The sequence below is a fragment of the Oryzias latipes genome, chromosome 19, assembly GCF_053564925.1.
Source record: "Oryzias latipes strain Hd-rR chromosome 19, Olatipes_Hd-rR_3.1".
In the NCBI taxonomy this organism is placed as follows: domain Eukaryota; kingdom Metazoa; phylum Chordata; class Actinopteri; order Beloniformes; family Adrianichthyidae; genus Oryzias; species Oryzias latipes.
Genome location: NC_136255.1, coordinates 6,210,943 through 6,223,866, shown reverse-complemented (window position 1 = coordinate 6,223,866; position 12,924 = coordinate 6,210,943). Strand labels below are relative to the sequence as shown.

The 12,924-nt window shown below is 40.7% G+C and overlaps 2 protein-coding genes across 4 annotated transcripts in view; one reads left to right on the top strand and one right to left on the bottom strand.

Annotated features, from left to right (window-relative positions):
* The window catches only part of LOC101172699 (transmembrane protein 150A), a 26,173-nt gene extending 24,213 nt beyond the window's left edge, over positions 1-1,960 (top strand). The window contains exons 7-8 of one of the 2 annotated variants that reach the window (XM_078937914.1): positions 428-527; positions 1,141-1,960. In XM_078937914.1, coding sequence (XP_078794040.1) covers positions 428-527; positions 1,141-1,385 — 345 coding nt within the window. In that variant the 3' untranslated portion in view covers positions 1,386-1,960. Of the gene's footprint in view, positions 1-349; positions 528-1,140 lie in introns of both variants that reach the window. The other variant, XM_023949453.2, reaches the window with a different exon arrangement.
* On the bottom strand, positions 1,812-12,924 carry LOC101159865 (S-adenosylmethionine synthase). Of its 2 annotated transcripts, XM_023949451.2 has the most exons (10): positions 12,729-12,924; positions 11,671-11,748; positions 10,565-10,687; positions 9,897-10,009; positions 9,665-9,808; positions 6,458-6,676; positions 5,123-5,305; positions 4,310-4,443; positions 4,089-4,220; positions 2,902-3,028 (listed from the first exon to the last, which is right to left on the bottom strand). In XM_023949451.2, the coding sequence occupies exons 1-9, from the start codon at positions 12,823-12,825 to the stop codon at positions 4,118-4,120; spliced, it is 1,194 nt and encodes a 397-aa protein (XP_023805219.1). In that variant the 5' UTR covers positions 12,826-12,924; the 3' UTR covers positions 2,902-3,028; positions 4,089-4,117. The 2 variants fall into 2 exon arrangements, with proteins under 2 accessions (XP_078794039.1, XP_023805219.1); XM_078937913.1 differs by having other exon boundaries at positions 1,812-4,220; positions 12,729-12,923.

Here is a 12,924-nt window from a genome sequence, read left to right as displayed (position 1 = left end):
CCCAGTTGGGTCCTTTCTGTGTGGAGGTTGTTTAGATGGAGTTTTCTGGGGAACTTTGGCTTCCTCCCAAGGTCCAAAAACAGTTGATAGATAGATTGATGCCTCTGAATGGTCCCTTTGGTGTATGTGTGGCCCTGCAATGGACTTGCAAATGGTCCAGAGTGTACCCTACCTCACCCCAGCGTGGCCCTGTTGTAACAGCGATAGGCTCAAGCAAACACATGACCCTGGATTAAGTTAATATAGAAGATCCATGGGCTTTTCTTCACCGAAATGTTAATGTCAAGGTCAGGTAACTGCTATTCCTCTATGCACATAACTCTTTTCTTTTATTTTTTATGTTTCTCAGGTGGATTTTGCCAAAGTCCTGCATTACGTCGGGGCTGGAGTGGCTTTTCCATGCAGCATGTTGTTTGTGTTTCTCCAGTCAGCTCTGACCTACAGACTGGCCAAAACCCAGGAGGAGTTCTGGATGGGTCACCTCCGCGTTTGCATCACTCTGCTGGCTCTCGTCGCTTTGGTGCTCAGTATCCTTTAGATGTGTTGCTGTTTAGCCATGAACTGTTAATAGTACAACGACACTATTCTATTGTGATTAGTTGTTTTTTGATAATAAATTCGTCTCCCTCTGAAATATTGAGCTTCTTTCAAGACTAAAACTGAAACTTACCCCTCAAAAGCTGAATGAATGCCCCTCAGTTTCCAGAATAACAGGTGAAAAGACGAGAGATACAATTTTACTGAGTCCGTCCACCTGTCAATCACAAAAAACACCTTTATCAACGCACAAACAGAAGCTCCTAAAGCATGACAGCTCATTCTAAGAAATACGCCTAAATTTGGTCTTTTAATTGGCATGCAATGACAAGATATTCAGAAGCTTTTGTCTTTTAACTCGTGCTGCCATCTTGTGTTTAGGATTATAAGCAACAAAAAAGGCCTGCAGGAAGTTTGAAGCTCCGGAGCTTTGCATGAGCTCAACAGGAATGACATCAAGTCTTTTATTGAATTGCTAATAAGTTTAGAAATAACGTTTTACTGTTAAAATTCGTTTTAAAAAAAAAAGCTTATTTTGTTTTAAGTGTTTTTAATATTTGTGCAGTTTTTCCTTGCGTTGTTCTCCTTGCCTCCCTTCTCCAGGTGGAGTTTTTTTTTGCCAGGAGAGCTTTTCTCTGCAGCACATGTCCGCCATCTTTGAGTGGATCTACTGCATGTTCATCATGGTTTTCTACGGGACGTTTGCCTTTGAGTTCAGGGGCATGTCAGGGGACACTCTGATGGTGCTCTCCAGAGGAGGTCCAGACACTTTCTCCACCTGTCAGCAGAAGGCGGAGGCTGCAGGAACCACAGGTCTCCCCCAGACAGACAATCTAACAATCCTGTAGCTGACCTGAAGTCAGCCACGCTGGATGTTAGGGAGCAACCTGGAAGAGTGTGATGTTGGAGGCCACAAACTGCAGTCAGCACCCTCACCTTTGCACACAGAGACCAAAGCATAAAGCTTTTCTGCTCAGCGGTGATCGAGGTGAACTTCTATACCGCCTGCACTGACTACAGTACAATTGCATAACGGCACACGTGCCTTCCTGAGCTCAAAGGCCAGCAGCATGTGCTCATGTGTGTTTGTTTGACTTCTCCTTCTTGTACAACATGCCTCCCTCTGAGTGCTTGGCTGGGATTGTCTTTCATCCAACAAACTGCCTTAGAAGCTTCACTAAAGCGGCTTTGTTGATTGTTCTCTCAGGAAGTTTTCATACATTAGTCTTCAAGCCCCCCCCCTCCAGAAAGTCTTACTATGTGCCAGAAACATGTCATTTATACCAAGTTGCTTTTAATATTTACAGTAAAAAACAGCCAAAGCATTATCATTATGCATATAAGCTCATCTCAGATGGAAACGTTGTTTTAACTGCTGGTTATTGAAGAAAATAAAACAACAATTTACATTTTGACACAGAAACTGCTTTAAAAAAAACTGGACCAACTTTTTGAAATGCAAAGTTAGCTATTTTGAATCAAACAGAAAAACTTAAATTCTGAAATCCATACACAAGAAAAAAAAAAGGCATTTCAGCTTTTTCAGTTGTGAGTAAATCCACTCACACAGAGCAGGTTTGGAGTGGAACCAAAAGGAGGAGGAACTAAAAAATTCCCAGGTTTGTGTTTCTGGTCCTCCACTGATCACATCCCACCTCAGTGATACACGACTTATCTAGAACACAGAATTAGATCAAGTAGAGAAAACTTCAAAACCAGAATGTTTAGAGTCTTTTATGATAAAAACCTGCAGACTTTCCGGAACAAAAAGGGATTTTTTTTAACATAATTCTAAATTTACCCATTTGCGTTTCTTTAGTTCAATTGAAAGCCATAAAAATTTAAACTTGCAATATTTAACAGATTTTACACCTTGGTTTACCTTGATTTTTTCCCAAAGTTTAAATAAAAATAATGTTTCCATTTTTTAATTATTAGACATTGATTCTTGACATAAACAGGGTAATTTATTAGGTAATTTGGGGTAGAAATTCCCTAAATTAACATTCTTATATTCTTAAAAAAACGTTTATTATGGTAGAAAAAAAAATATTTTTTTCTCTCTCTACAAGTGTTACTTTACGCATGACCATGATCTTTGTTGAAAAAAACCCCACTGAAAATTGTGTTTTGTTTTTTTTCCCCCAACAAAGATCATGGTCATGTGTAACCCTTGTGCTATCCTAGGCACTTTAACATTGGGAGTTGGGTCATCTAGACCCACTAGACAGTGCGCTGAACCTTTTTTCTTCAATGATTTGTGATCTTCACTGGTGTCCATGGATTAAATGAAATCTTTCCACCTTTATCCACCTTTGTCATGGTAGGGAGAACACATCAATGTAAGGGTGGGCTCATCTAAGATAGCACAAGGGTTAAACACCAAGTCAGGCACTAATGACAGAGGAGGTCAGGCTGCGATTCTGTGTTCCAGTTCACCTGAGGGATGATCAGCTTCCTCCACTTCCTGGATCTCATTTAGTGAAGTCGTCTGCAAGTTAAAATATAAAAGGACCGTCTCCAAATTTTGTCCGTTAAGTTGGAAAAAAGCCTAACTCCATCAAATTGCAACACTAAACCCGATATGAAGTATGAACGCAGCAGATGTTTTACTGAGGTTCCTGCTGTTCCTGTGATATTAAGCTGCCATGATTTCAATCAGCTGATCCTAATCCACACATTTTAGTGTTTTACTTAAATGGCTTTGTCTGGGTCTTTTTGCTTAAAAAGGTCAAACATTAAAAAGTTAGCTTTAACTTTTTAAACTCCTTTAGTTGGTATTACAATCTTTTCCACAGGTCTTAAAAACATATATATTTTTAAAAATCTATAAAGTTCTAAAGCATAAAAATGAACCTTTGAAGAATAAAAATCATATTTGCTGAAACAGAGGCTGAGGCCCTAAAAGCATCACTCTCTAAAAATCTTCATTTACATCATCTAAGACAGATGAGCTTATTTTCTTCTTTACGTTTGGCTTTTATTTAAAAAAAAAAAACTAAAATGAAAGTAAAATAAAAAAAATGAAGACAAAAAAATTAAATCAAAAATAAAAACAAACAAAACTATAAAAAGAACTTGGGCATTTTAACTTATTGCCTGCAGCTGATTGGGGTATTTGAAGCCTCTTTCATTTTTAAACCAGTGAGATCAAGAGTTTTTTTTCTGGTGCATTGTGACAAAGAAACAGATATATTTATGTTAGACCTAAATTAAGATTTATTCCTAAAATGTTTTCATGAAAATCAATTTTTGCGCAAGTTTCCTTTCTAAAATGTGGGGAAAAACAGGAAAAACTTCTTAATTTTGGTGTATTTGTGACACGAAATCCAAACAGGACATAACCTGTCTGGCCAGCAGGGGGAGCTCATAATCACTCACAAAAGAGTGGTTTGATTTTGGAGCCGACTGACGTTGAGCAGCAGCTTGGAACTCCTTCTCAAACGTTCATTCGAGATCTCAGCTATCAGGTGTGAAACCTCAATAACAGAAACCCATCCGAGACTCTACACCCTCCCCTCCATGGCCTCCCATAACCCTGTGCGGCAGACCTGTGTGGGGATCTTTGATTTAACACACATTAAAACTCCAGGTTCTTGGGGACCTCCCAGGGAAACTCCTTCCTGCCAAAGTGTCCGTAGCAAGCCGTCTTCTGGTAAATGGGTCTCTTCAGGTCCAGGTCTCTGCAGCACAGTGGAACACCAAAGAGTTGAATCGGAGTGTGAAGCCGAGCAGCGTCATGCGCTAAAGTAGAGGGGCCAACTATCCAGACCTGACAATGACCCCGGGTCTGAGGTCGAAGTTTCTGTAAACAATCTGCAGCAGCTCCTTCTCGCTCTTCTGAGAGGAGCCGAAGGTGAAGAGGGAGATGGAGAGAGGATGAGCGACTCCGATGGCATACGCAACCTGGAGACAAAAAACAACAACACAGGAAATAGAATGTATCCACCGCCATTGTGTTTGAGCAAATGGAGGCGCCACATCCATGCAGGGCAAGAACAAGAAGAAGCTGCTGTGCACCACATCCATGCATGAGGCTTCTGTCTTTACTTTACTACACAAAAGCAGCAAAGACAAACTAAAGAAGCAGAAGAGAGCAGTAAAAATGACTCAGGTGGAAGTTTGTTCCCCTGCAGCTTTCAAACAGCTTTCAAACTGCTCTATACAAAATTGGAACGGGATCTTTAAGTCTTAAATTTTATTTATTTTTAAACCAACTTGTGCACTTTTTTGTGTTTTCTGCATGAGTCTGTAGAGGTTCATGTATCACATGAATCAGCAATCATCTGAGTTTGTTATAAATCACAGACACGATCCCATCAGGGCATAAAAGACAAAAATTAAAGCTTTTTTTTCCAAAAGGTTTTCTGAAATCTCAACAGAAAAGCAAACAGGCTGAAAAAAAGGCTTCACTGGATTTCTTCTCAACAGTTCTTCTGACATGTTTTAGTCATTGGTGAGTCAAAAATCTTTCTTCCTTTTCAAATATCCCCTTTAACTTCAAAGCAAAAATGTTTAAAATAGGTTAAAAAGATAAGAAAAAGGTTTTATGGAAGAAAGGAGGATGACTTTCGTGCTGTCTTACCTGCACCAGCACCCGCCTGCACAGCCTGGCGTTCACCAGAGACTTTGCCACCCAGCGGGCGGCGTAGGCAGCCGAGCGGTCCACCTTGGTGTAGTCTTTCCCCGAAAAAGCCCCCCCTCCGTGGGCCCCCCAACCCCCATAAGTGTCCACGATGATTTTCCTGCCCGTCACTCCTGCGTCCCCCTGGGAAAAAAAAGTAAAAATAAGTGAACGCACAGAGAAATGGGATACAGAATGTGGTCACATGACTTTTAGGAGCCGTTTTAGAACCGTTAGGAGAAATGGACTGGACTGCAAGGCGACTCTCCGCAAAGAAGCGGGAGACAATTGAGAAAAAAACAGAAGATCATCTGTTTTTAGACAAAGGGGTACATGATCACCCGAACAGGAGTCAGGAGACAAATTAAAGACCCACTCAGATGAAAACTGTGTTTTTAACATGTTCATTATAGGGGACATTTATTTAGAAAATTAACATTAAGATTGCATTTCTGAGGTTTTTTTTTAATTTGTGAAAAATGCTGTTTTAAAAATAACCTATTTGTGATGTAGAAAACATGCTGGGTGGGCCACGAGCTCCCTGCTCCGCTCCATTCCAGTTCATCCACTTGCAGACGACTTCATCCATGAACGTCTTTGTTTTCCTCATCCGAGCTGGAATCTGGCTCAAAACTGTGGATAGCTCCGATATTGCTCACCATTTTTGTTGCACCTGTAATGTTTGGTTGGGGATGTGAGGGGCTGTAAGCTTAACTGGAGAGCAGGTAAACAGATGGATGACGGGAAGTAGGGGCGGGCTTACTCTGCACCAATAATCCTGCCCACCATTTAGAGGTGAATTTCTAATGAACTCCTGCTGCTCTGCAGAAATATGTCCTAGAAAATAACAGTTTTTTATTTTATTTTGGTTAAAAGCAGCATAATCATCATTGAAAGACCACTGGGAACACTTTAAAAACAGATTAAAAGATGATCAGAGTGGGGCTTTAAGCTAATATATCAGATCAGACAAAAAGATAGGACAAAGGGGACTGCAGATGGAGTTCAATGTTTGAATGTGAATATAAAAACTGTACAAATGTCCTGAAAAGCAGCATTTAAACCCACTTCCTCAAAGATGCAGTCAAGATATTTTTTTATTTTTTCTTTCCTCAAATTAAGCTGAGCAAAGTTGTGATCTCCAACTATTTATTGTCTCTTCGGCAGCGAAACAGTCCAGAAGATGGACCTCTAAAAGACAAGCATCCTTTCTGCTGTATAAAATGAGCAGTGAACGTATAATAACTATAAAAATGAATCTACTTGTGTTCATCTGAAGCCCGGTGAAGCCGTTACCTGCGGCCCACCAATCACGAAGCGCCCGCTGGGCTGCAGGTGGTAGACGGTGTTCTCGTCCAGGTATTTAGCAGGAATCACAGCTCTGATGACCTTCTCCATCAGCACGCTCCTCTGCTCCTCCAGGCTTACGTGGTCATCGTGCTGCACCGAGATCACCACAGTGTGGATCCTCTCCGGGATCACAGCGCCGCTTTCCTGACTGTAATGGACCGTCACCTGGATGAGGACAAAGAAGGCTTCAGACGGGCTGACATTTTTCAGCAGAAGTTCTGCCCTCGTGTTTTCACCTCTTTCTTGGGAATGGCTCATGTGCGGCGACCTGGAAGCAGCACTTCAAAGGGACGCGTCGCTAAAAGTGTTGAAGGAAACGCGTCTCCCAGCTCAAATGTCAGCGCACAGGTTCATGTTGGCTGCAGACACATTCTATGGAACCCCAGCTCTGCACGGGTTCTACTGACTGAACGTCAGCTGACAACGTCAGGAATCAGTCATTTCATCTACTCAGGTGGCCGCTAAGTTTAATATTTTTGCTCAAAGGAACTAAAGAATATATTAGATATATTTGACATATTGCTGTTTAATACCATCTGCTGAAGTTCAAGAATTTACATCAAGAAAGAATTTGAGAGAAAAATTCTAATTTGATTAAAAATGAAAGAAAAAAAACTTTTTTTCTTTTCAAAAGACATTTTCAAACTTCCTCCTGTTTGTGATGAACACTTTAAACTTTTTGATGTTTTAGAAATAAATGAATACATGGAAATGCTCAAGAAATTATCACTTTCTTACTTTAATGTTTTATATTATTTTGTTAGAGGGCAGAAAATGTAAAAAAAAAAAAAAAATCCACATTTGGCTTGGCTATGAACATATTGTCTGACTTAGACTCGAGTCTCTCAGCTGATGCAAGTATGCATCAAACCATTTTGGCTCCAAAAAGACCTTAATTTGGGATCAACCTGAAAGAAAAAACAGATATCATTTTGTTTTCATAGCTACAGATAAATTCACATGGTAGGGAGGTTGACCTCCTGATTGGTGAGGGTGGTTGCCATAGAAATGACTGATTTGGACCAATCACTGCTTACTGACGTGGTCTGGTTCCAACATGGTGACGTCCCTATTGTGAAAGATGAAGACTGAATGGACTTTATTTCGTTGGAGCCAGAAGTAAGGCATTTTTTAATGGGTGATATCAAACTCACTCGGTCCAGTTCTCATATGCAGCCAATAGAAAAAAAAGGCAAAACTTTTTTATTTGTTTTTTTAATGATGGAGCTTTTTTTGAACAGTTTGTTACTGTTTTCTGCATTATTTTTTACTTTAGCAGAATTTAAATTGCTCACTAGCTTCATCTGCAGGCCAATATTATAAATTTTTATCTGAAGAAACATCAAAGGAAGGAAAAGTTTTCTCATTACTGAGCTGAAACACGAACAACGGAATTTTAGGGCCACCAAAAAAAAAGAAGAAAAAAAAGAAGTGAAATTACGAGATTTAAAATCTTAAATTTACGAGAAAAAAACTCATAAATTTAAGAGATTAAAGTGGAAGTGAGCACACAGTGCAGCAGGTGAACATCAGGCAGCAGCAGAGCAGACTGACTAAACTTAGTTGAACAGGGAAGCTGAATGTTTATGGATAACGTTACAAATGTTTGAAAGCTCATTAGTTTGATTTAGGATGTATTAATGTTTAATTTATTGATTGGTGGTTTGCAGGATCTCTGCAGCCCGTTGATGAAGACATCGGTGTCCCTGCAGCTCCACTTCAATCCTTTCTTCCTCCACTAAAGACCAGATCTCTACGTCTGTGTGACGCTTCCGTCTGAGGAGGAGGAGCACTTTCTGCCATTTTCAACGTTCTTACGCTAATATAACAGACTATTTTCATGTATTTTTGTTGTTTTATGTTGAAACGTGACGTTTCATCTGGAGGAGGGGACTATGTATGTAACAGTGTTTACCTCACTCTCCCTCCTTTTTACATTCCATCATCCATATTAGAAGAACAAAAACACTCAACTGAGCACAGGTGTTAGCTCACCTTTGCACTAATAGTTTGTGTGATTGATTGAATGAAATATTTCACACTAGTTGGTTTGTAGGCATAAGTATGCGTGTGTGAACACTATCTGTTTTGTGTACATGTTGACATGTGGACATTTTTGCAGCTAGCAGGTGTGTTGATAACATTTCAGTGTGTGTGTGGACAGGCCCCGCCCTTTGAGATTTGTATTACATCTGAACCCTTACCGTAATGATAAACATCCAGTAGCTTGTTGCTTTATGCTGCTTCATGGTCTTATCCCCCCCCTCCTATGATCACCCTCCTATCCCCCCCTCTCTCTAACATCCCTCTCTCTTCTTCCCTCCTTTCTTTTTCCGTCCGGTCCAACACAAAAAAATTTCAAATATGATTAAAATTAATAAAGTTTGGCCTCAATTCCAAAAGGGGTTTATTCAGACATACCTCTGGTTTGTCTGAAGATTCATAACCCCTGTTGTTAAAGTAAAATATGTCCAACACAACAGGCCTTCAGTTCTCATCTGTCTGCCCAGCTGTTGGACACGACAAGTTAGAAGAAAAGGAAAAAAAACAAGTTTATCTTCCGCTTTGGTGTTTCTTCTGCGCATGACAGGTTTATGACGTAATGAGACAAATGGACTTAAAATAAAGTAGTGGTCCTCTACACCCAAACGTGTCTCTGAGCTCCTTATTTTGCATTAGAAACTCAGCTTTACGATACCGAACCCTGGAAAGCCGGCTACACTAACAATAATCTGATTTTGAGTCGCCAAAAGGTTCAGAATTTCTTTGTTTTTGAAACCTATCTGTATATTAAGCTTAAAAAAATACTCCACATTTTTCATCTTAAAGCAAGGCTCTAATAAACAGGCAACTTTGCTGTAGCGGGTTAAAACCATTTAGACTTTAATCTCAACATTTCGACTTTTTTTCCTTTAAGTGAAGAACTAAAAAAAAAATTATCCTCCAGAATTTTTTTCTCACCCTGGCCCAAAAACTCCATTGTAAAAACGTCATTTATAATTCATATGTGATATTTTTTGGTTGTTTTTAGTTTATTTCAGCATTTTCACCTCTTTCTTAACAAGGATGAGCTCTTGAAACAGTGCGCGGATGCAGCAATAAATCAGACCCAGAAAACCTGAGTGGAAGTCGTGCCTGAACGCATCATCACACCTGTGTTTTGGAGTCGGGGCGGAGCCAGGGAACGGTCCCGTTTCGCCTCAGCTCGGCCATCCTAGCGTTGAGCTTGTGGGCGAGAACTATGGTCAGAGGCATGCACTCCTCCGTCTCATCTGTGGCATAACCGAACATCAGACCCTGTCCACACAGCATGAAGTCAGTCAGTCAGACGACACGATCTGCAGAGGGATCCACTGGATCAACATTACTTATAAACTCAGATCACCTGGTCTCCTGCTCCGATTTCGCTCTCCATGCGATCAACATGGACTCCCTGTGCGATGTCAGGAGACTGCTCCTCCAGCGCCACCAGCACGTTACACGTCTTATAGTCCAAGCCTGCGCCCACAGAAACCCATGTGGACCATTTTACAATAATCAAGAGGCAAAGAAACTGACCAATGACTGTCCAGATTAACAAGAACACTTTATAAATAGTGTTGGAACATGCAGCCAAGTCCTCAATTCAGCAGATTTAAGGGATTTGCACCAATAACTCAAATTCATCTGCAAATATTTAATATTCGTTTATTTCTTATTGTTGTACCAAAAACTTTTTAAATAGACCTCTACATCATCTGCTCTTATTTTTCTATGTATAAAAAAACAATTATGTTTAGCAAAGAATGAAAGTTTTCACAGAATCATCGGTTTAAACTGAGCAAAGGTGGAACTTTCCAGAAGGAAAACTGTTTTATTTGACCCATAACTGAGAAAAAAAACTTGTATTTCCTTGATAAAACAACAAGAACATTTATTTCAAAGGAAATTATTCCGTGAATTTGTTTTGTAATTGAAGATTGATTTTATTCAGTTTATTGATTTCTTCAAATCAGCCCAAATGTTGGGAAACAGAAACCTGCGGATGCTTCCTGTTTTTCTACCCCCACTAACCTTTGCTGGAGCTGTCATAACCGATGTGCTTGATGACATCTCTCACCACCTTCTGGTAGTCCACGGATGCTCGGGATGTGATCTCCCCACAGAGGAGCACCATGCCCGTCTTACAAACGGTCTCTGTGGACAAACCACTCGGAACATCACACACACCACTCTGGATGATCACGAAACATTCATTTATTTACAAAATTCAGAGTCAGCTTTAACAGGTAACATATTTGAACCAGTTCTCCTACCTGGCAGCACAAACCCAAGCATCCTCATCTCAGTTTAGCTTGTTGACCATCTAACCTGAGGCGTTCCTATTTTATTCATCCATCTTCAGAACCTGGAGCCAACCCAGCAACTGAAGAAATCATGATTTTGGGCTGGAAACGGGAGAGCTCGGAGAAAATCCCTTCACCCCTTTCTGTGCAAACTCTACACAGAAAGGACCCAACTGGGATTAGAACCAGGGCCTTCTGGCTGTGAGGCGAGAGCGCTAACCACTACACCACTGTGCATTCCACTCATTCCCCTTTCCTCCACATATTCCACCCTTCACCTCATTTCCACTGCATTATTTAAAGTGAGCACTTAAAATCCTTCACCCACTTTTGGTGTTTATAACATGTTCTTGAGGTATTTTTTTCATGATAGAGGAAATATATGAAGATTGTTAAGATTAAAATTGCACTTCTTTATGAAATTTTGATGAATCACGGGCTGTAAGCTAGCAGGAGAGCATGTAAATAAATGGATGATGGGAAGTGGGGCCAGGGTTGCTCTGCACTGAAGGTCCCGCCTGCATCTCAAAGGCGAATTTCTGTTGAACTCCTGCCGCTCTGCAGAAACTATGTCCTAAAAAACGACACACTGGGTTTTTGATTTTTGCTAAAATGTCCTAATCATAATTAAAAGACCACAGGGAATGATTTGAAAATAGATCAAAAGTTGATTGGAGTGGGACTTTAGTAAATAAGCCAAAAAGCTTGTTTGTGCATACTTATGTTTAAGAGTGTTATAGGTATAATTAGAATGTTGTTTTTTTGCAAATACATTTTAAAAAAGGCATCCTCCTTTTGTTTTTCCTTACCCACGCGACCAAAACCATTACTCACCACAAGCCACTTTGGCATCGGGGTCTTGGCTCAGGTGAGCGTCCAGCACAGCGTCACTGATCTGGTCGCACATCTTATCTAGAAAGAAAGAATTGGGTTTACAAGTGCGGGCATCTGTGTGCTAACAGGTTATGACCCCTGCTGCTCACTACAGATTCCTGATGGGGGCGGAGCCTGGAAATATCCCCTTTCACTGCTCCGTCAGAGTTCCACAACTTTCCTGCTGCGATTTTTGGAACTATGAATAGATGTCAGAGTGGGAAGGCATGCCAGTGTGCAACAGGGAACTCCATCAAGATATCACAGCATACTCCCAGAAAAGAAAAAAAACTTCTGAAAATAAATCAATAAAAGTTTCTTTCTATGCTTTAAACAAATTATTAAAATGATGTGAAACACTGAAGTATTTCCATCTAAACTTAATAAACAGTAATACATGTTATTTAAACCACTGTTGTTTTTTTGACAGGTGGAATTGGAGTTTTTCCCAGCATGCACTGGGAGTCACCCGGTCTAAAGTCTGTCTCTTCTGTGATTGATCCGGAACATTTTAAATTGAAAAGCGTTTGGCAGTCAAGATCAGGGTCCAAATGTGGAAACAGAGCAGTGATCGTCCTCTTTCATCCATGACAGCAGCGCACGTGCTTCCATACGTTCACGTGGCTCCAGCAGCTGCAGCAGTAAGTCATGAATGAGGCCTGCAAGAAATATCCCCTTTCAAGCTGAAAAACATCCAAACTGTCTTTTTTCACGTATATCTGTTTATTTCACTTATAATTTTCAAAAGTTTATAATAAATGCACACTTGATTACATTTGTTCATTGGATTTTTTTAAATAGTTAACTGTTTTAAAACGTTTTTGTGCTTTTCTTTGCAGCCATAAAGTCATAATTCAAGTGGAATGAACTGTTTTTTTTGCATTCTTTCACGCGCACTCAAAGCTTGTGCGCATGCACCAGTCTGCGTTCTGAACATTCCTCAAACTCATCCATGATCGCTGGGACACGAAGGTTTGCGTCTTTCTTTGCGGGGAAAAAGATCCACACCCCCCACTCACCAGGGTGTCCCTCTCCCACGGACTCGGAGGTGAAGAGGAAGGCGCCTTCATCGGGAGCGCGCTCGCAGCTCCCGTCCACTGAGCCGTTCATCTCCATGAGGAGCTGCGTCTTTACGCGGAGTCGGGTCTTCTCCGTCCAGTCCAGACCGGAGGACTTTAAGACAACATACACATGGGGGCAGGGCGTCACGTGGGA

What these genes read in the sequence shown, in the direction of transcription:
- LOC101159865 (XM_023949451.2), bottom strand. Translation starts at nt 12,825, where the DNA reads ATGGAGATGAACGGCTCAGTGGACGGGAGCTGCGAGCGCGCTCCCGAT. An exon ending in GCCCCGACTCCAAAACACAG is followed by an intron (nt 6,677 to 9,664) that starts GTGTGATGATGC and finishes GTCCTCATCCAG; the next exon opens with GTGACGGTCCATTACAGTCA. An exon ending in TCGTGATTGGTGGGCCGCAG is followed by an intron (nt 5,306 to 6,457) that starts GTAACGGCTTCA and finishes TTTTTTTCCCAG; the next exon opens with GGGGACGCAGGAGTGACGGG.